The 17,958-nt window shown below is 48.3% G+C and overlaps 7 protein-coding genes across 7 annotated transcripts; 3 read left to right on the top strand and 4 right to left on the bottom strand.

The window, feature by feature from the left end:
- Positions 1-651: 651 nt before the first annotated feature.
- On the top strand, positions 652-1,983 carry BGW36DRAFT_399218 (uncharacterized protein; the record flags this gene model as incomplete). Its single annotated transcript, XM_046218495.1, has 1 exon — positions 652-1,983. One exon carries the CDS (start codon positions 652-654, stop codon positions 1,981-1,983), a length of 1,332 nt encoding a protein of 443 aa, XP_046069714.1.
- A 290-nt stretch (positions 1,984-2,273) lies between these two features.
- On the top strand, positions 2,274-5,999 carry BGW36DRAFT_215014 (putative SNF2 family helicase/ATPase). The gene has a single exon (XM_046209962.1). It carries the CDS (start codon positions 2,565-2,567, stop codon positions 5,886-5,888), a length of 3,324 nt encoding a protein of 1,107 aa, XP_046069713.1. The 5' UTR covers positions 2,274-2,564; the 3' UTR covers positions 5,889-5,999.
- Positions 6,000-6,110: 111 nt separating this feature from the next.
- On the bottom strand, positions 6,111-7,207 carry BGW36DRAFT_418631 (ThiJ/PfpI family protein; the record flags this gene model as incomplete). Its single annotated transcript, XM_046219432.1, has 3 exons — positions 6,857-7,207; positions 6,563-6,803; positions 6,111-6,499 (listed from the first exon to the last, which is right to left on the bottom strand). The coding sequence occupies exons 1-3, from the start codon at positions 6,932-6,934 to the stop codon at positions 6,111-6,113; spliced, it is 708 nt and encodes a 235-aa protein (XP_046069712.1). The 5' UTR covers positions 6,935-7,207.
- A 108-nt stretch (positions 7,208-7,315) lies between these two features.
- Positions 7,316-9,669, bottom strand: BGW36DRAFT_384234 (uncharacterized protein). The gene is made up of 4 exons (XM_046216771.1): positions 8,920-9,669; positions 8,126-8,874; positions 7,758-8,071; positions 7,316-7,705 (listed from the first exon to the last, which is right to left on the bottom strand). Exons 1-4 carry the CDS (start codon positions 9,284-9,286, stop codon positions 7,636-7,638), a joined length of 1,500 nt encoding a protein of 499 aa, XP_046069711.1. The 5' UTR covers positions 9,287-9,669; the 3' UTR covers positions 7,316-7,635.
- A 601-nt stretch (positions 9,670-10,270) lies between these two features.
- BGW36DRAFT_214906 (uncharacterized protein) lies at positions 10,271-11,167 on the top strand. The gene has a single exon (XM_046209961.1). It carries the CDS (start codon positions 10,505-10,507, stop codon positions 10,925-10,927), a length of 423 nt encoding a protein of 140 aa, XP_046069710.1. The 5' UTR covers positions 10,271-10,504; the 3' UTR covers positions 10,928-11,167.
- Positions 11,168-11,200: 33 nt separating this feature from the next.
- Positions 11,201-14,075, bottom strand: BGW36DRAFT_384231 (putative sucrose transport protein). The gene is made up of 8 exons (XM_046216770.1): positions 13,489-14,075; positions 13,378-13,403; positions 13,066-13,310; positions 12,943-13,009; positions 12,822-12,893; positions 12,575-12,764; positions 12,408-12,523; positions 11,201-12,352 (listed from the first exon to the last, which is right to left on the bottom strand). Exons 1-8 carry the CDS (start codon positions 13,581-13,583, stop codon positions 11,427-11,429), a joined length of 1,737 nt encoding a protein of 578 aa, XP_046069709.1. The 5' UTR covers positions 13,584-14,075; the 3' UTR covers positions 11,201-11,426.
- Positions 14,076-14,226: 151 nt separating this feature from the next.
- On the bottom strand, positions 14,227-16,993 carry BGW36DRAFT_214750 (glucose-6-phosphate 1-dehydrogenase). Its single transcript, XM_046209960.1, has 10 exons — positions 16,984-16,993; positions 16,669-16,930; positions 16,360-16,432; positions 16,278-16,298; positions 15,881-16,225; positions 15,621-15,818; positions 15,485-15,569; positions 15,147-15,431; positions 14,726-15,097; positions 14,227-14,675 (listed from the first exon to the last, which is right to left on the bottom strand). Exons 2-10 carry the CDS (start codon positions 16,710-16,712, stop codon positions 14,566-14,568), a joined length of 1,533 nt encoding a protein of 510 aa, XP_046069708.1. The 5' UTR covers positions 16,713-16,930; positions 16,984-16,993; the 3' UTR covers positions 14,227-14,565.
- Between the last annotated feature and the right edge of the window lie 965 nt (positions 16,994-17,958).

The raw sequence follows: 17,958 nt of genomic DNA, 5'->3' as shown, positions 1-17,958 counted from the left end.
ATTGATGTGCCGTCTCACCTCATTTTGGCATGCAGCAATTGCATTCAGGTCTGCTCTGTCTGGAGAAAATAATAAGAAAACATTTTGGTAGCTTTGACTGTCCCTCGACATGCTGTCCTGTTGGTCCTGCATCCAAACAGCCTCCCTCACACCACGGACAGACTGACAACATCTACATGGTATACAAAATTCACATTTACAAGACGACGATCACGGCGGGGCACTTATTATTCTTTCAGGCGAGTTGCAGTGCAGTAGTGCTAAGCTTGGCTTAAGTCGTCATTCAACAATCACCAATAGTAATAATATTGCTATACGATTTACTGTCTGCTACCGACATCGGATCGTCACCACTGGTTCAACCGCTGTGGAATCATATTGGATAGCTTCAGGATGACCACCAGAAGTGACGCCATCCGAAATCTGAGATCGAGAGACTTGGTATAACTAGCTAGTAAACAGGAAAGGTAGAAAGTAGATTGACAGTCGCATGGTGGAAACTGGAAACCTTATCTTCACGTGACCTCGGCTCTTTTTCTGGGCGACAAGGATGACTCGCTTTGCCCGGGCCTTTGACATCCAAGCGAACGTCCACGCCAGAGCGTCCGATAGACCAGCCTATGTGATATGCTCAGGTCTCTCTTCCGCATGATGGCTTCGACAACCCCTCGTGTCCCGATCCCCGCCAACGGCGTCGACTATCGCGGGAAAATCGTTTTGGCGCCCATGGTGCGGTCCGGGGAACTGCCGTCTCGCCTCATCGCCCTCAAATATGGCGCAGATCTCGTCTGGGGCCCAGAAACAATCGACCAGGCTATCATGGGAGCCGAGCGTCGTGTCAACCCACGGAATAATACCATCGAGTTCACCCGCGTGTCGTCCAACGGCGGCCGCCCCGATATGCCCAAAAAAGAAAACGTGATCTATCGCCTCGACCCTGCTCGCGAGAAAGGAAAGCTCATTTTCCAGATGGGCACGGCAAGACCAGACTATGCCGTTCGCGCAGCAAAGATGGTTGCCGCCGATGTGGCCGGCATTGATGTGAATTCTGGCTGTCCAAAACCCTTCAGCACGAGCGGCGGTATGGGCGCTGCGTTGCTTCGCACTCCAGACAAACTGGTTTCCATTCTAGAATCTCTCGTGCAAGAAGTGGGAATTCCTTATCAAATCGGCATTTCAGTCAAGATTCGTCTCCTCGAAACCCCCGAAATGACGGAATCCCTCGTCAAGCGGTTGGTTGCTACTGGTATCACAGGGCTGACCATCCATTGCCGTACAACCCCGATGCGGCCTCGAGAACGAGCTATTCGTGATCAGCTGAAGATGATTGTTGGTGTCTGTCATGATGCAGGTGTGGCCTGCGTTATGAACGGCGATGTTACCTCGCGGGACCAGGCACTCGCGTTGATGGAAGAATACGGCGCTGATGGTGCCATGATAGCGACAGCCGCTGAAGCGAACTCGTCTTGCTTCCGGTCAGCTGCAGAGGGCGGACTGCTTCCTTGGCGCGATGTCGTCGAAGCCTACATGGAGGAAGCAATCCGGGCCGAGAATCGTTATGGGAACACTAAGTTTCTACTCAATATGATGATTCAATCTAAGGACAATTCCTCCAAACAGGCCAAACAAGCCAAGAATTATCTCGACGTTTGCAGGCTTCTACAATTTGACCATCTCATACCCGCAGCAAAGGAGGTTGATAAGATCCTAGGCTTGGCAGACAGACCTACCATCAGCAGCGAAGACGGAACCCAGCCTTCTGCAGTCCAGAAGGCCAAGGAGAATAACGAGTCGGCCAGAGCAGCTGCTGGCGGATCAACACATCTCAAAAAACAACCACCTACTCGGGAGAGCCCCGGTCCTATCAGGACGAACTCTAGAGCCAGCATTCCCAATTCAACCTCCCAAACAGAAGGTGACACTACAGATGAAATCACTGCATCAGCTTCGATTCCACAACAGAGCCCTGCAGTTGCTGTCTGATGATCTTATTATACTCATACCCCTCTCCGATAGAAGATTATCTGATTTTTTTTTGTTTATTCTATATCTATCTCCCCTACGCGTCTTCTTATCTTTTCTGTGGATACATTCTGGCAACAGCCACTGCATATTCTGGTGTTTAATTGTTGCTACTTGCATTTGGGGACATGGTCATTGATGGGTACGAGAGTATATAGAGCCAATGGCATTCACGACTAGTATGGTTTTTAATCTTTGCATATATACGCTTATATGACAAAATGCAGATTGAATAGAGTATCAAAATTTTCTGCTCTCATCTGCATTTACATCAATTTACCCAATTCACCTTTTGTGGTGAACTACCCAATGCAGCCAAATGGACCACGTGATCTGCACACGCGCATCGCGTCTGTTCGCGCTAAGTATGCAGATCGGCCCGCGACACCGCCGCGGATAAAGGATTTTGTCTGGGGGAGCCAAAGTATCACTACCTGAGTAGACTTTTTCCTCTTCACCCTGCCGTATCTTTATCTTTTTTTTTATTTGATACTTAATGGCTTAGCACGCTTCTGAATATTTCACGAGAAGGCAAACAAACCATGGAGGAATCCGTGCCGGATACCCCTAACTATAGGGCTGGCGCCGATGCTGATGCTGAGGAGGCAGAAACTGTCGCCACGGTCCTGCTTCATCCCAAGACTCAGCAAACTCCGCTTTCTCAACGCTTTACGCAAATGACGCAGCCCACCCAGATCATTGACCGAACGCCCAATGAGCCGAGCTCCATCGTGCAAGTTGCCGCATCCTCGCCCTTTGGTCCCTCGTCGTCTCCCTCGCGGCCTGGTGGGGGTATTCTCTCAACTTTGATGGCCCCGAGTGGCACGCAATTTCGTCCGCCTGCGCAAGCCCAGAAACGGGTGCCCGCGTTGAGCGACGACGATCGTCCGAACTATGCTGGAGGGTCGTCTGATGAGGATGAGTTGAGTCTGCTAGCGGATATTAAGCCGCGAACCTTCACCAAACATATAGCCAGAAGCCCCGAGAAAGTCATGGAGTCGCCAGTCAAAGATGCAGGGCCTAACAGGACATTTAAGGACTTGACTGCGGCATTCGCGTATCAGCCTAGCAACAAACGATCCATTGATCAGCTCGACGGAGCTTCTGACTCTGGCGCCTTCAAGAGGCACAAACAGACGACAATTTCGCGAGCCATGCCTGTGGCGGATGACGATGCTACTGATTATGGCATCAAAACTCTAGACGATATTGAGGACTTTCGGATGAAGACTCAGGTCACAAGACTCAAAAATATATTTCCTAGGTTATCTGTGGAGGCAATTGTTCAATGTTATATGAGGCATCGTGCAAACTTTGACCAAACTTCAGAGTATCTCGCCACACAGGAGGATTCAGCTCGACGGCGATCCAATCCCCCCTCCTCGCCTGATGAATTGAGCATCTACCCAACCGACAAACACAAACCCAGCAAACAAAACATCAAGTCTAAACAGAAAATTCTTGATAAATACTCGAGCAACGTTCAGAAAGCAGACACTCGAGACGAAGGCCCTGCGCTTCTAAAGGCCAGACGTTTGATGCGAGGTCCCCGACCTCGAACAGTCTCTGAAAATGTCTCGCCTCTTCGTGTCAGCTCTCCAGTTTCGGATACTTCCATTACCAAACCTAAAGGCCGACTCATTCAAGGCAAAAAGCCCAAAAGATCTGCAACACCCGAAGAAGAAAGCTTTCCTGAAAACACCGACTCCGATGCCTCGCCCACTGAAGAAGACACTGCTCTCGAGAAAAAAGTTCTTGACTACATCAACTCTTGTACAGCAGAAGGTCTTGCAGACCTTGCTGCAACAACAGAGGAGATGGCGTCCACAATTATTGGGCAACGACCATTCCGCACGCTCAGCACCGTCCGAGCAGTCGTCGCTGGCGACGAACCTCAGGCAAACGGACAAAAGAAAAACGGGCGAGCGAAGAAACCAATTGGCGACAAGGTTGTTGATAAAGCTATGGAGATGATGAGAGGGTATGAGGCATGTGATGCTTTGGTTGCTCGCTGCGAAGATCTCGGAAAGCCTTTGGCCGCTGAAATGAAGAATTGGGGCATTGACATGTTTGGTAACAAAGCCAATGGCGAATTAGAACTCGTTTCTTTGGAGCATGACTCAGGCATCGGAACTCCGGCTACCGATGATGGCGATGATGTTGTGGTTGACGGTGGTCGGAAAGCGCGATTCATCACCCAGCCGTCAATCATTGACCGCGATTGGACTTTGAAAAATTATCAAATCGTGGGAATCAATTGGCTCTCACTTTTGTTTCACAAGAAACTTAGCGGTATTCTTGCGGATGATATGGGTCTGGGCAAGACGTTTCAGGTCATTGCATTTCTCGCGCACCTATATGAACAAGGTACCACTGGACCTCATCTTATTGTCGTACCATCATCCACGCTAGAAAATTGGCTTCGTGAGTTCAAAAAATTCTGTCCGACACTCAACCTAATGCCTTACTACGCCAAGCAACAGGAACGGGCTGATATTCGTGCCGCCATTGAAGATAACGTGGGGGATATCAATGTAGTTATAACAACGTACACTGTCGCAAAGGCCAAAGAGGACTCTCGCTTTCTGAGAAATCTCGGGCTCAGTGTTTGTGTGTTTGATGAAGGACATGTACTCAAGAACAGCTCCTCGAAGGTCTATGATCAACTGATCAGAATCCCAGCGGAATTCCGATTACTGCTTACTGGCACCCCTCTTCAAAACAATCTCCAAGAATTAGTTTCGCTGCTTGGATTCATGCTGCCAGATGTGTTCAACCAGTACCGAGAGGATTTACAAACAATTTTCACAAAGAAGGCAAAGGTGACAGATACCAGCGACCACGCTACTCTATTGTCAGATCAACGTATTGCCCGCGCCAGATCCATGATCGCGCCATTCGTACTTCGGAGAAAGAAGCACCAGGTTATTGATTTACCAGCAAAGACCTCTCGTGTTGAATATTGTGAAATGAATGATGTTCAAAAGAAGATTTATGAAGACGAAAATGAGGTAGTGCGGAAGCTACTTGCCGATCGTGCAGCCGGTATCAAAACCGGGAATAGGTCTGCCAACATCCTCATGAAACTACGCTTCTCAGCTATCCACCCTCTATTAAAGCGCAGACTCTACAACGAAAAGACTCTCAGCAAAATGGCAAAGGCATGCCTAAAGGAGGAGATGTGGTCACAATCAGATCCTGATATTATCTACGAGGAACTCCTGCCATACAATGACTTCGAATGTCACTCTATGTGTAAGAAGTATCCAAAATCTCTCGGATCATTCGCTTTGAGGGGCGAAGAATGGATGTACTCTGGAAAAGTCGACAAATTGTGCGAGTTGTTGAAGAAATTCAAAGCAAACGGCGATCGGACTCTTATCTTCTCTCAATTCACGCTCGTGATGGATATTTTGGAGTATGTTCTTGAAACTCTAGACATGGGCTTCTTTCGACTGGACGGGCGCACGAGTGTGGAAGATCGTCAGTCAATCCTCGACGCATTTTATCAACAGACTGAAATCCCGGTTTTCATGCTGTCGACCAAGGCTGGGGGCGCGGGTATCAACTTGGCATGCGCGAATAAAGTGATCATTTTCGACTCTAGCTTCAACCCGCAGGAGGACGTGCAAGCCGAGAATCGCGCACATCGCGTGGGCCAGGTGAGGGAAGTCGAGGTGATTCGCCTCGTTACGCGCAACACCATCGAAGAACAAATATATGCGCTAGGACGGACCAAGTTAGCCCTTGACCAGCGTGTCGTCGGTGACGATGCTGCCGACTCCAAGCGTACCGAGGAAGTCGGCATGAAAGCGGTTGAAGAGATGATTGCTGCAAATATAGAGAAGAAGGATAATGACGACTGATTGCGCGAGTACTTGGAGACTCCGGTTATTATTGCTGCATCGTTTAGAAAGTTCTATTGAACTTGTAGAGTATAGGTGCATAGTTAGTTATAGAACGGCGTTTGTTATTTAGTCAGTCGATGATACCGAATAGATCAGCTTCCATCTTCTCTATTTTACACATTCACATCAATGCCATTATTCTGTTCCACTTCATTACAAAACAACGATGTTGAGTACCATCTATAGCCCTAAGGCCTCTAGCAGGGCCTTGCCCACAGCCGTCGCACTAGCCGGGTTCTGTCCCGTAATCACCAGGCCGCCAAGCCCAGTCTTGTCCACCACCACCTTCTCACCCCAGGGCTCATTCGCCTTGACGAATTTCCCGCCGGTGACTTGGTTGAGTTTATCCTCGAGCATGAACGGCATCAGCGAGCTCAACTGCACCTGATCCTCCTCGACATTCGAGAACGCCGTCACAGCAGAGCCCTTGAGCAAGGGCTGCCCAGACGGTGTTGTGGCGTTGACGAATACCACGGGGCCGTGGCAGACAGCCGACACGGGCTTTTTAGCGACAGCGAAGGATTGGATGAGGGAGAGGGAGTCGGCGTCATTGACGAGATCGAACATTGCTACCAATATTGATTAATTACTCCCCCTCCCAACCTTTGTTATGATGTTTCAAGAACACTCACGGCCATGTCCACCAACGTAGAAAATCGCATCGAATTCACTAACCCGTGAGACGAAGTCGGCCAATCGAACGGTGTTCTTCCACAGAGCTTGCTGGTTGTTCAGGAAGTTGACGGAGATCTCGTCCTTCTCGAACATTTTGACGGAGGAGGGGTCGAGAGGCGCTTCGCCGCCCTTGGGCGAGGCGATTGTGGTCTCGACGCCGGCGTCGTGCAGGATTTGCCATGGGTGAGCGAACTCGGGCTGTTGTGTTGTTAGCTTGGTGGTATGGTTTATTGATTGAGGACCGAACGTACGAGATACCAGCCGGTGGGGTGGTTGTTGGCGGGGAATTTGTCCTGCGAGGTGAGGACGATGAGGACTTTTGGAGCCATTGTGAGAATTTGTGATGGACGGGTTGGATGTCTTGGTCAGAATTGGATTGTGGTGTAATCGATTGAGGAGAAGAGGGATATATATAACAAATAAATGATCAATTTACGATGCTTCGTCGATTTACATTAATAATAGTCAGGATAAGGTTCTCATCGATCTCGACGCGGGCTGAGATCAAATGATATCATACATCATCACGAGGGTCCTCCATAGTTCTAGACGCCAATCTTTTGCTCAGAACAAAGCACGGAGACTTTCCCGGGCCAATTATTAATGTGGATATATTATTCTAATACATTCCCCCAAAGAAACATAGAAATAAGCAGCATGCATCGTACGTACGTATTCAATGTCTTATTCTTGTGCTGATGCTAACCTCCCCGCAACCGGAGCGGAGGCTAGACGCATCTAGGAATAGTCTCCACTGAGGCTCGAGCCCTAGCTCCTTTTACGTACGGTGGATATATATACATAGCTGGTAGAAGGGATTAGAAAAGAGTATAATGGATTCTTTACCTAGCTGTGGGTTCAATGTGAGGGAATTTAAAGTAAAATTGGGATGACCAATCTTCGAATAAAGCGTATATCTTCCAACTAGCCCTTTCAACCCAGCCCTCCCATGGGCCTAACATGTTTGTGGACTTTCGAGCGGGTGGTGATATGGAATATTTGTACATTGTTATCAAAAATGATTTCAGTATTATCCTAGCTCTGGAGTTAATTCCCCCCGGTAAACAGGGTCCTCGATTTCGTGATACCATCTAGCCCATCTTCACAACAGAATTAGTATCAAAGAGAACACAGGATTCAGTTGGGTCGTACCTTTGATGCAATGGTGATGGGAAATTGAAAACATCTTTATTATTCTCATCAATCTCATGGCATATAATACCGTTTTCGAAGCACTTCCCAATGGTATTGAATTCGGAGTTCCAGGTGATCTTAACATCAGGTGCAAAAAGTAATCTTTGAAACACTTTTATCGCGATGTTGCTTTTGCGAGCAAATGCGCCAGGATAGACTTTATCACCTAGGTACCCGAACAAACGCGCATCGTCCTTAAGAATTTCGAGAGTACTTTCAGTGGATACCAAACGCTTAAGGCGGCGACGTGGGGTGGAGGAGCTCGAATGAAACTATGTCACTCATTTGTTAGGCGATATCTGTACACAAGGAGAAATAAACCATACCTGTTCAATATAACTTAGAATTTCTTTCGCTGTCACCGGGTGCCCAGCCGTCAGAGAAAAGACGCAGCTCAAGGCGTCTTCACTCAGTCTATAGCTGAAATTTTTCGACGTCAACCGTGAAGCCACATCTTGAAATTCCGACTGAGTATAAAATATCCCAACGTTTTCTTTACATCCTCCATGTGAGGTCAAGTGGGAGATTTCAGGAAGGTCTTTGAAAACGGAATTTATGCCAGCCAACTGGCCCTGTCCACTAAGGATACAGAACTTGGAACCATTCGGCTTGGCGATTTCATTCTTAATAAGAATATTCCAATACCGCTTTGACTTTTGTAGGGTTTTCTGTGCTTCATCGATTACAAAGACACAGTCGTCGTCTAAGCTCATCTCTGGAAAGTCCGTATGGAGAAAGTCCGTTAGAATCTCTTCGAGTTTTGAGGGCTTTTCCAATGGCCAATCACTAATGAAAACGGCTTTTTTGTTCTGCCTTGTGAAATGCTCTGTCAATAGCCTACCCAATGTAGACTTTCCCGACCCCGGCATTCCCCAAATCAGGATTGCACCATTGTCCTCTAACAATTTTGCAAGTGTTGACACTGTATCTTGGCGAGGACAAACATAGGCATCCTCCACAGTGCTTTCAGTGGCAGCTATCTCTGTTTGGGAGCTTCGAAGACGTTTATCAGGCCGAGCGGGTTCATCGTATGGACGTCGAGATTCTTCCAAAACTTCTTGTAATGATCGCTTCCCTAGTGCATTGTTAGAGCTATCCTCGCTAAGTTGCAAAGACTTACGATGTGTGGAGCTCGCCAAAGGATTCCTTGAAGATGGGCAGTCGATTAAAGAGCGTGATCTTGTCAGTTGCATTTCATTCTGACTGGTCGTCGGCTCGGTATAAGACGAGGCGGACCCTTCAAGAGTAGGACGCAGGGTGTCTTCCATTTCGGTTTTGAAAAACATTTCAGGCGAGCGTGACTCGAGTTCTCGGTGTAGAGATACTGCATGGCCGCAAACTGCACAATGAGACTCCAAGCCGAGGCTCGGAAGAGTATCGATGATGGACCCTGCCTTACAGGGACATTCAAACATACCGTTGAATAAGCACGGTCCGAGAGTGAGTTGCACGCGTGGTCCATTATGGATTGGCGTCTGTGGCGCCATTGTAAGAAGTGAGCGAGACGTGAAAAGAGAAGTAAGAGATTTGAAAGTTCAAAATGGTTACACCAGAAATTTCTGGCTAGAGGTCGTCAGGCCCAAAAAGAAGGATATAAGCCATTTTCAACTAATTAAAATAGACAAGCAAGGTCAACAGTGGAAGTAATCAGGGAAGCACATAGAGAGAGAGAGTTGAATTGAAACAAAAAGTAGAAGGTGGAAGGTGAAAGAGGGAAGCGTTTGTTTTCGTTTGCGCAGACGTCATTTTGGCTGCTGGGAAGGAAAGTACGAGGGGCAGGGCAAAACGACAAGATCTCTTGCTAGGCCATCTAGTGTACTAATTGACATAACATTGCGTGTACATGGAAGAAAATCTACGCGTTTGCAACTTGATATAATCGATGCTATTCAGTAAACAGCCAGGACTACGATATATATATATCACAAGCCAAATTGATCAGCTTGCAGTATGCCGAGAACAGGGAATTGGAGAACTAGCCCAGTGGACCAGATATATGATACTCGCTCAAAACTTAGTCAATCATTGATGAGCGACCGCCCAATTTTGGCCTGGAAAGTCGACATGCATGATGTACGTGTACGAGAGATGCACCGCCCGATTGGACGCTGCAGGGTTGAGCACACCCGCCAAGAGTTGAGACTAGACACGGACAGTAAGTAGAGTACTGTACATCTTGTGATTTCAATAACGCGGGTTTATCGCTGTTTGACACTATTATATAAGCAAGCACTAACCACCAAACGGAATCAATTGCTCGCATCCACAAGCCAACAGTGAACATATGAATCGTTGAGCGCAGCGTCAGTCCGAGCTGTGCGAAAATCTGGGGCAAATCATCGCCGATCATAGGTGCATAATTGGCTGCGGCAGGGGCTTGCCGAGCTTTAGCCAGCCGCTAGCTCTGCAACAGCCCTGGCGATGGCAGGGATGCACACAGGGCCTATTAGCTATGCTGATATACCACACAGAGTATACGCATTACGTAGGGTGGATCGTTCTCGGGATGTCGCGCCGGAGTTAACCAGTTGCGCGAGCCTTGGCCACTTTATTATTAACCCTTTGCGTCTCTTCCAATTCTATATAACACCTCCTGCCTGCCCCTTCGTTCACGACGAGTCGACAACTGTCTCCCTCACACCACAACCAGCCACCAAGCAATACGGCATTTCAACAAGAGAAAAGAGGAGAGGATAGAAGAAGACATGGCCGGCCGCTTCCTGATCGCTCTCGTCGGCATTGTCACCTCCGTGGGCGGCTTTCTCGCCGACTGGAACGAAACACACGTCCTGAACCCGCGCTGGCCACCGCACGCACGCTTCCACAACGGGCAGACCATGTCGATGGGCGCTGTGCTGGGCCTGACTACCTTATACTACCTCTACGGCCCGCCAGCCTCTTCGTCACACCCCCTTGCGCAACAGAAATCAGCGCTCTGGACGGCATCTTGGGTTGCGAGTATATACTGGATCACCCAGTTGTCGGCGATCTTGTATCCTGGTTCTCTGGCAGTTGATCCTGAGTTTGGAGAGGGCTTTCCGCAGTTGTGGTTGATTACAGGGTTGTTGAGTATTGTGGCGGTGGGGACGGTGTTGGAGAAGCAGGTTTTGGCTGTAAAGAAGGCTTGATAATAAATGGATGAGGGGTAATATTAGCGAAGGTGTTGAGCAGTCTGGCAGCGTGAAAGACATTGAAATCTTGCACGGTCATGATATAATCTGAGTGAGGAGGATCCATTGATGATGAATGGCATCATGTTAACGACATCTGGAGGAGCAGCTTAGGAAGATTAATATAATCACCACTCTATAACTTGAAAATATAATTCAATATCTTAATGAGCGCACCTGAATCGAATTGACTATGCGGTGAAACTGTCTTAACGATCATCATTGCAAAAGTTCAAATGTTACAAAATATCATATTTATATGCATATGGCTTGAATATACATTATTACATGGATATATCACCTGCTCTAGACAAATGGGTATCAACACCACACGCCTCCAATGTTGTCCACCAACATATACTTAAATACGCTCACTTGATAAAACGAAGACAAAAATCGTGAGAATCATATACCTCGAGCTCAAACCCACCCCGCAAAGTAAAATAAAAAAGCCACTCTATCGCAACTTTCTGAAGCGCCGAGTGGCTTCTGCAGCAACTAGCGCACTAAGCGCGCCAATGAATAGACACACAGCGATAGCGTTTGGTGCGTTTGTGTCTAAATTAATCCATCCGTTGTCACGCGCGTTCGTGTCCCTGTTTGTTTCTGGTTGGGATAGGTCGCCGGGGGTTGGGATGGCGGGTTCAAGGAGACTGAAGACAATCCAGCTGATGAATGTGCCGACGAATTGGGGGAGTGTGGTGTAGACGTTTAGAACGCCGAGATAAATACCCGCAAGTTCGCCGGTGGATGGGCCTTCAGTGACGGACTCATCGTCACTGTCGTCGTCTCCACGGTGGTTCAGTCGAAGGACGTCCATTTCAACATCGCGATCAAGGCTGTCCACCGGTTGGTATCCATGCGTGCGGAACGATGCCGATGTAATCATTGATGCGGTAGGTCGGGGGTTTGATGGTGGTTCCATCGCCAGACGGTTGATCTCAACTCCCATAAAGGCGAAGGGTGCCCAACCGGATATGGCCCATGGAATACCAGACACAGAGACGAGGAACGTCGCAAATCGCAAAGATCGCGCCATTGGGGCGAAAACCATGGTTGCTGCAAATAACAGATGGGAGATAAGCCAGGTTGTTGCTAAACTAGGACGTATCCTTTTGAATCGACGCAATAGTGCGGCGACTCCTGGGGGAGGACGTGCGGTGAAGTTGGCTCTTTTGCTGTTGCTGTCGGGAGATCGAACGCCAAAGGGTAAAAGGACCGAGCTGAGAAAGGTGACTGAAGAGAAGATCACCAGCGATAAACTGCCCAATCGGCCGACATCACCAAGCGTGTCTGAGGATTTAGCCGCCGACTCGGGATTCTCATAGCGGAAGTATGTCTCTCCAACCCAGGTAGTGCTATAAAAAAGGAATGGGAACCAGCCTGCAATGTTGTCAGATATGAAATATTTCCCTAAATTGCCATTTTCACCACCTACCGATCCATGACCAGAACTGTACCCAGCAGATCGCCTGTATGCGAGGCGGGATATCCATCGTGGTTTTGTAGAGTTGCGAGAGTACTTGAAAAAAGCCATTTTTGCCTTCGGAGCCTCTACATTTTCAAGTCAGCTAGAGTTTTATCAGTATAAGAAAACTGGCTGACCTTGCTGAAACCAATACTCTTTCAGTCACTGAGTAGCATGTGATTAAAACACACACAATCAAGAATAGCGCTGCGACAAGTGTCATTTGTTTGAACTGAGTATCACCGAACCGTGTTCCGAATGTGGTGACCATGTCTATGGATCCGACTATATAACCAATCAAAGAGCCTATAGCCTGCATTCGGTTGGCTAGAAATACTTAGCTGAGGTTCTATCAAGATTGGTCATTTTGAATTGAATTCTTACCCCATGCAGAGCCTAATTGCTGCTGAGAAATAGGCAGCGTATCGACGATAAGACTGCGACAGCAGGCTTGTACTGGATGAACCATCAGCACCAATCCATCTTACACCACAGAAACACTCACCAGCATTGATCGCAAAATCAACCCCATAAATAGCCAGAACTGCAACTGCGATTGTGGCATTTCTCCTCTACAACAGCGACCGTCAGCTCCCCTCTTGGGACATATCAGTAACCAAGTGTATACCTTCTCAACATCCTGTGCAAACGATCCAACTAACTCCGATGTCCAGCCAAGCAGCAGCAGACAAAACGCAACAATCATCGATCCACCAATCATAAACGGCCGTCTCCTTCCCCATCTCGAACGCGAGCGGTCAGCGATTACGCCGATGAGAGGTTGCATGATCAGACCGGATAGCGGCCCTGCAACCCAGACTAACGAGGTTCGCGATTTCGTTAACCCGAGTTGAAGAAGGTATGGAGTGCAATCTATCGAGATATTCTGTTAGCATCCTCCTTTCTCTTTCACAACTCCACTCCACGAATAGTCACGTACATGACATCTCAACGCCCCAGGTAAATCTGAGCGTACGTTAGCATTCCTCACTATCCAAGCCAGTCTGCAGTTGACGACGACAGCAATATCCATTGAGTAAATAGTACGTACGCGACTCCCGTGAGACTGAATGTCAACAGCGCCATCCTCGTCGCTTCCGACCGGCCCTTGATGGAGGGTGAGCCCGTCCATGATGCCGCTCTCATCCCCGTTGCAGGCACTTAGCATCTATGCCTGCGCCTAGCACAATGAACAGTCGGTAATTGCCAATGTCTTCCGGTGTTGTCGAGAAGCTAGACGTGCGGCCACCACCACAATCAGCTCTATTTTTTGTCACCTGGTGTTTCTGAGAACTGTGTTGTTAAGTCCAAAATCGAAATAAAACAATGTAAATCGAGCAATTGGTATCGTCGCACGCCGTTGTTTCGTATCGCCGGAAACGTTGAACGGAAAGGGACTATGGCACAATGGAGCCGGAGCCAGGCAGGCGAGTGACCAGTCGGAGGATAAGCTTGCGGTTGCAGGTATGTGCAGATGACTAAATACAAGTGAGTGCGGAGTCTGTCGAGGAGATTGATATAATAATAGTGTTGAAGTAATGGGAAAAGTCTCATCTTATTTTTCTGTGGTCAGATCATCCTCTGCGGAGGTTCAGGTGCAGCACCTGGGAGCGGGTCCGCGGCGTGAGCACTAAATATTCGTTACTATTGGAGTTGGTAATACAGTACACTAGTACTGTAAGGCCACATACCGCCTGGATAAGGCGGGAAGGCCTGGCCCATGCTCAGGGGCTCGGCCCCGCCATTGTCCCACAGCTGTATACAGTAGTTATATTATTATGTGCAGGAGTGGTTTGAGGAACTATTATTCCTTCGTAGACATTGATTTAGTCTGCGAGATCTAAGAATTATAGCTGTTTACTTGACATGTTATTCTTTTGGGAAAAGTCCGAAAGAAATTATTGCGCCCTCGAGATACATTGATAAAACGAAAAATCGTGCCACACGATAGCAATATCATACCACCGATCAGACACGACTCTAGGAAGTGAACTCCGGGATCAATCCCAGGGGTAGGTATCGTCATAAGTTGGGAAATGCAGTGCGGCGCCAGCCAGCAGACACACCCGTATTTCATCTCAACATACATCGTTTGTATAATCAATCATTGACATGTCATGTCTATCATCTACAGCCGGTTGGGCGCAGCGTGGAGCGGCCATTGGTAGCCTGCGGCGTCGCTGAACTTGTAGCCGAAGGACGAAGTGAAGTCATCCAAGACAGCGGGACCTCGGGAGCCTGTACTGCTGTTAGTCATGCACTATCTTAGAACTTGAGAGTAAACGAACCGTATGGGTATTCCATGGGAATGATCTCCTTGTTGTCATCGAGGTAGTGCAAGAGTGGAGTGAAGATTCTCCAGCTAGCATCCAACTCATCGTCACGGACAAAGTTGGAGTGGTCGCCCTTGAGCGCGTCGAGGATAAGAGATTCATAAGCCTCGGGGATCTTGAGGTCCGAGAATCGGCGGCGGTAGGTGAGGTCGAGTTCTGTAACCACGGTCTGCATGGAAAGACCGGGTAGCTTGGAGTTCATCTTGATGTAGACTGACTCGTTGGGTTGCACACGGATGACGAGCTCGTTGCGAGGAATGTCCTTGAAGATTCCAGAGGTGACGTCCTTGAACTGGATGCGAATCTCGGTCTTCTGCTCATTGAGAGCTACAATGAATTAGCCTTATCCATATGTATTGAAAAAAATCCGACTTACCCTTTCCGGCCTTCAAAATGAAGGGCACGCCATCCCATCGCTCATTCTTGATATAAGCAACCATAGCACAGAATGTAGCGCAGCGCGAGTCCTTGGGAACGGTGTCATCTTCCTTGTATGAGGGCTTGCTGCCATCGAGAGATCGGCCGTATTGACCAATGATGACGTTCTTGGGCTCAATGGCGTCGATTCCTCGGAGAACACGCACCTTCTCGTCACGGATATCTTCGGCCGAGAAGGAGATCGGGCGTTCCATAGCAAGCAAGGTTAGAACCTGAAGAAGATCTGAAGGGGTCAATGATTAGACAGGTAGGTAATTAGAATATGACGAAACGTACGGTTCTGCATGACATCACGAATAATGCCAAACTCGTCAAAGTAACCACCACGACCTTCCGTACCAAAAGGCTCCTTGAATGTGATCTAAAGAAAATTAGCACAAGCTGGAGGGTTTGCACAGAGTTGATACCCTACCTGAACGTTGTCGATGTGATGGCGATTCCATGTGGCACCAAAGAACTCATTACCAAATCGAAGGATGAGGATGTTCTTGACCATTTCTTTGCCGAGGTAGTGGTCAATGCGGAAGATTTCTTCCTCTTTCCAGTTCGGCTCCAAAGCCTTCTGTAGGGTCCGAGAGCTCGCAAGATCTTTGCCGAAAGGCTTCTCAACCTGTTCACGAATGACATTATTAGACAATTTTTATCATGCAATATCGTACAAGTGTGTCTTACGATAATCCGCGTGATCCCGCTCTTGGGGTAGCAGTTCTTCTTTAATTGGTCGGACACTGAAATGAAGACACTGGGCGGAAGAGCCATATAGAAGACTCGGTTCTGTTCCTTCTGGCCCTTCTCAATTTCTTCGAGGTGCTTGTTCAAGTTGATAAATGAGTCATCCTGGTCATATTGACCGGAAATATATGAGCAAAGACTGCAGAAGCTTTCCAGCTGTTCTTCAATCTCCTTGGTGGGCACTTTGATGTAAGATTTTACCCTCCGCAGGTATTCGGCATGGTCCATTTTTGTGCGAGCATATCCCACAATCCTAATGTCTTTGGGCAGGAACTTGTTGCGGTACTGTGGCTATTGTTAAATGGGGTGGAACAGCGTATGGTATCGAACAACGTACCAGACCGAACAAGGCCGGAAACTGCGGAATTGTCAGCACTGAATAATAATCGAAATAGCAACAAAATTCATTCAAGACGTACTGTTTTCTTCTTTGCAAGATCGCCAGAGGCACCGAGGACCACGATGACGGTGTCATCTTTGAGCTCGATGGAACTAGGTACAGAGGCCATATTAGCCTTTGAACGCGCAAGAAAGCCAAATGCAAAGCTCCATATAGCAGGAATTGATAGCAGCAACAGCAGTAACCACCATCCGCAGCAACACAGCTGTTCGCTCTGATAGAATACAATATGCGAGGGCCGTATGTGGAAGCTCCGGTTAACGGCGGATTTGCCCCGCTGCGAGCAGAGAGACGCGGTGATGTAAGCGGCACGGAGAGGGAGACCTACCCAGCGTTCTGGCCGTGCTCAGACTGGATTATTGAATCAGTCATGGTGAATGTGTGTGTGCGGTGTAGCGGATAGGGGGGAGGAGTGTAGAGGAACGAGTCGCAGAGGATGGAGGATGATTATTATTTATTGTTGGGGCAGAAGGGAAAAATCCTGGGCTCTCCAGCACGATCCGCGGGCGGAGAGGGCCATTACGCTTTTAATGCATGGTTGCTTCGGTGTAGCTGCGACAGTGGGGCTCCCAGTCATACATGGCCATGCTCTTTTTATTTGATTAGTATATTTATTTAGCATTACTATCGTTATGTTACTAACCTACTTACTAACTCTCATTGACTCAGCAATTGATTTCAGCACTAGAGGCCTCGCATTGTGCCGGCCCAGCAAATCGCAGCCTCACTCGTGCTACAACTCCAGAGGGGGCCGAATTGATTGGCTCGCCAAACTCCTTATTGCTTCATAACTAAACGCGCTGGGAAAAGAAAAATGCTTGCCACAGCTCGCCAGCGAGTTTCGGGAGAAAGCCTGCGGTGATTCTGGCTTAACGTCACTGATGGGGGAGGGATGTGGATCTATCTACGGATGTACGGCGATCAATGCTGATGACCTACCCATGACCTTGCCTTGCAGCTTTGCTATCCCAGATCTCCTTGCAGGTTGCTTCTCTGGTGTATACCATGAGTCTATCTCCGTTCGTCTGTACCTGTCAATGCCGTCATGGACAAAGCGCTTCGAGAGCTGGCCCGAGGCGGGGCGGTTGGATGTTTGGGATCCTAAAATCCTTAGATCCATCCTATCTACCGTTAAACCCGACCTCGTAATAGACGTCGGCCACCGATTGCCATCCATTAATAGCTTTGTGGTTACCGTAGCTTTTAGTCATACAGCGTTGTATCGGGACAAACGCAGCCTGCAAGTAATCATCACTCGAAAACATCAATCCCCCGACGTGGAATTGTGACTTTTGAAGACCGTGAAGCCAGCATGCTATGATCGGCCGGCAGTCTAGATGCATCTTGCTGAACAGAGCATCGGCAATCGATGCTGCGATATCATCGATTAATAAGCCGATTACCTGACGAATGATTAATAAGAAGACCGTCGACTCGAGGCTTGCACAGGGTTCCAGATTCCGCGCTAGAGCAGACCTCGACGCTTTTAACCGGCTATGCAACAGCTCAACACCGCGGAGTTATTGTTATTCGCGGGAAAATGCAGTAGCGTCTGCTATCAGACAGAGCATTGGGGGGGAGGATTAAGCCCACGTAAAACGATTAGCTAGTGCTGTGA

The sequence above is a fragment of the Talaromyces proteolyticus genome, assembly GCF_021365285.1.
Source record: "Talaromyces proteolyticus strain PMI_201 chromosome Unknown BGW36scaffold_9, whole genome shotgun sequence".
NCBI classification, from domain to species: Eukaryota; Fungi; Ascomycota; class Eurotiomycetes; order Eurotiales; family Trichocomaceae; genus Talaromyces; species Talaromyces proteolyticus.
Note: the sequence above shows the minus strand (reverse complement) of the source record. Positions and strands in the feature narration are given on the sequence as shown.

Excerpts from the sequence above, each read along its gene's own strand:
- BGW36DRAFT_384234 (XM_046216771.1), bottom strand. The coding sequence starts at position 9,286 with ATGGCGCCACAGACGCCAATCCATAATGGACCACGCGTGCAACTCACT. Across the intron at positions 8,875-8,919 it reads TTTGGCGAGCTCCACACATC|GGAAGCGATCATTACAAGAA; the intron begins GTAAGTCTTTGC and ends ACAATGCACTAG. Across the intron at positions 7,706-7,757 it reads CCATCACCATTGCATCAAAG|ATGGGCTAGATGGTATCACG; the intron begins GTACGACCCAAC and ends TCTGTTGTGAAG.
- BGW36DRAFT_214906 (XM_046209961.1), top strand. The coding sequence starts at position 10,505 with ATGGCCGGCCGCTTCCTGATCGCTCTCGTCGGCATTGTCACCTCCGTG.
- BGW36DRAFT_384231 (XM_046216770.1), bottom strand. The coding sequence starts at position 13,583 with ATGAGAGCGGCATCATGGACGGGCTCACCCTCCATCAAGGGCCGGTCG. Across the intron at positions 13,010-13,065 it reads TTGCACAGGATGTTGAGAAG|AGGAGAAATGCCACAATCGC; the intron begins GTATACACTTGG and ends TCGCTGTTGTAG. Across the intron at positions 12,524-12,574 it reads AGAGTATTGGTTTCAGCAAG|AGGCTCCGAAGGCAAAAATG; the intron begins GTCAGCCAGTTT and ends TTGAAAATGTAG.
- BGW36DRAFT_215014 (XM_046209962.1), top strand. The coding sequence starts at position 2,565 with ATGGAGGAATCCGTGCCGGATACCCCTAACTATAGGGCTGGCGCCGAT.
- BGW36DRAFT_214750 (XM_046209960.1), bottom strand. The coding sequence starts at position 16,712 with ATGACTGATTCAATAATCCAGTCTGAGCACGGCCAGAACGCTGG. Across the intron at positions 16,433-16,668 it reads GAGCACGGCCAGAACGCTGG|TTCCATCGAGCTCAAAGATG; the intron begins GTAGGTCTCCCT and ends CTCTGTACCTAG. Across the intron at positions 15,570-15,620 it reads ATCACATCGACAACGTTCAG|ATCACATTCAAGGAGCCTTT; the intron begins GTAGGGTATCAA and ends AATTTTCTTTAG.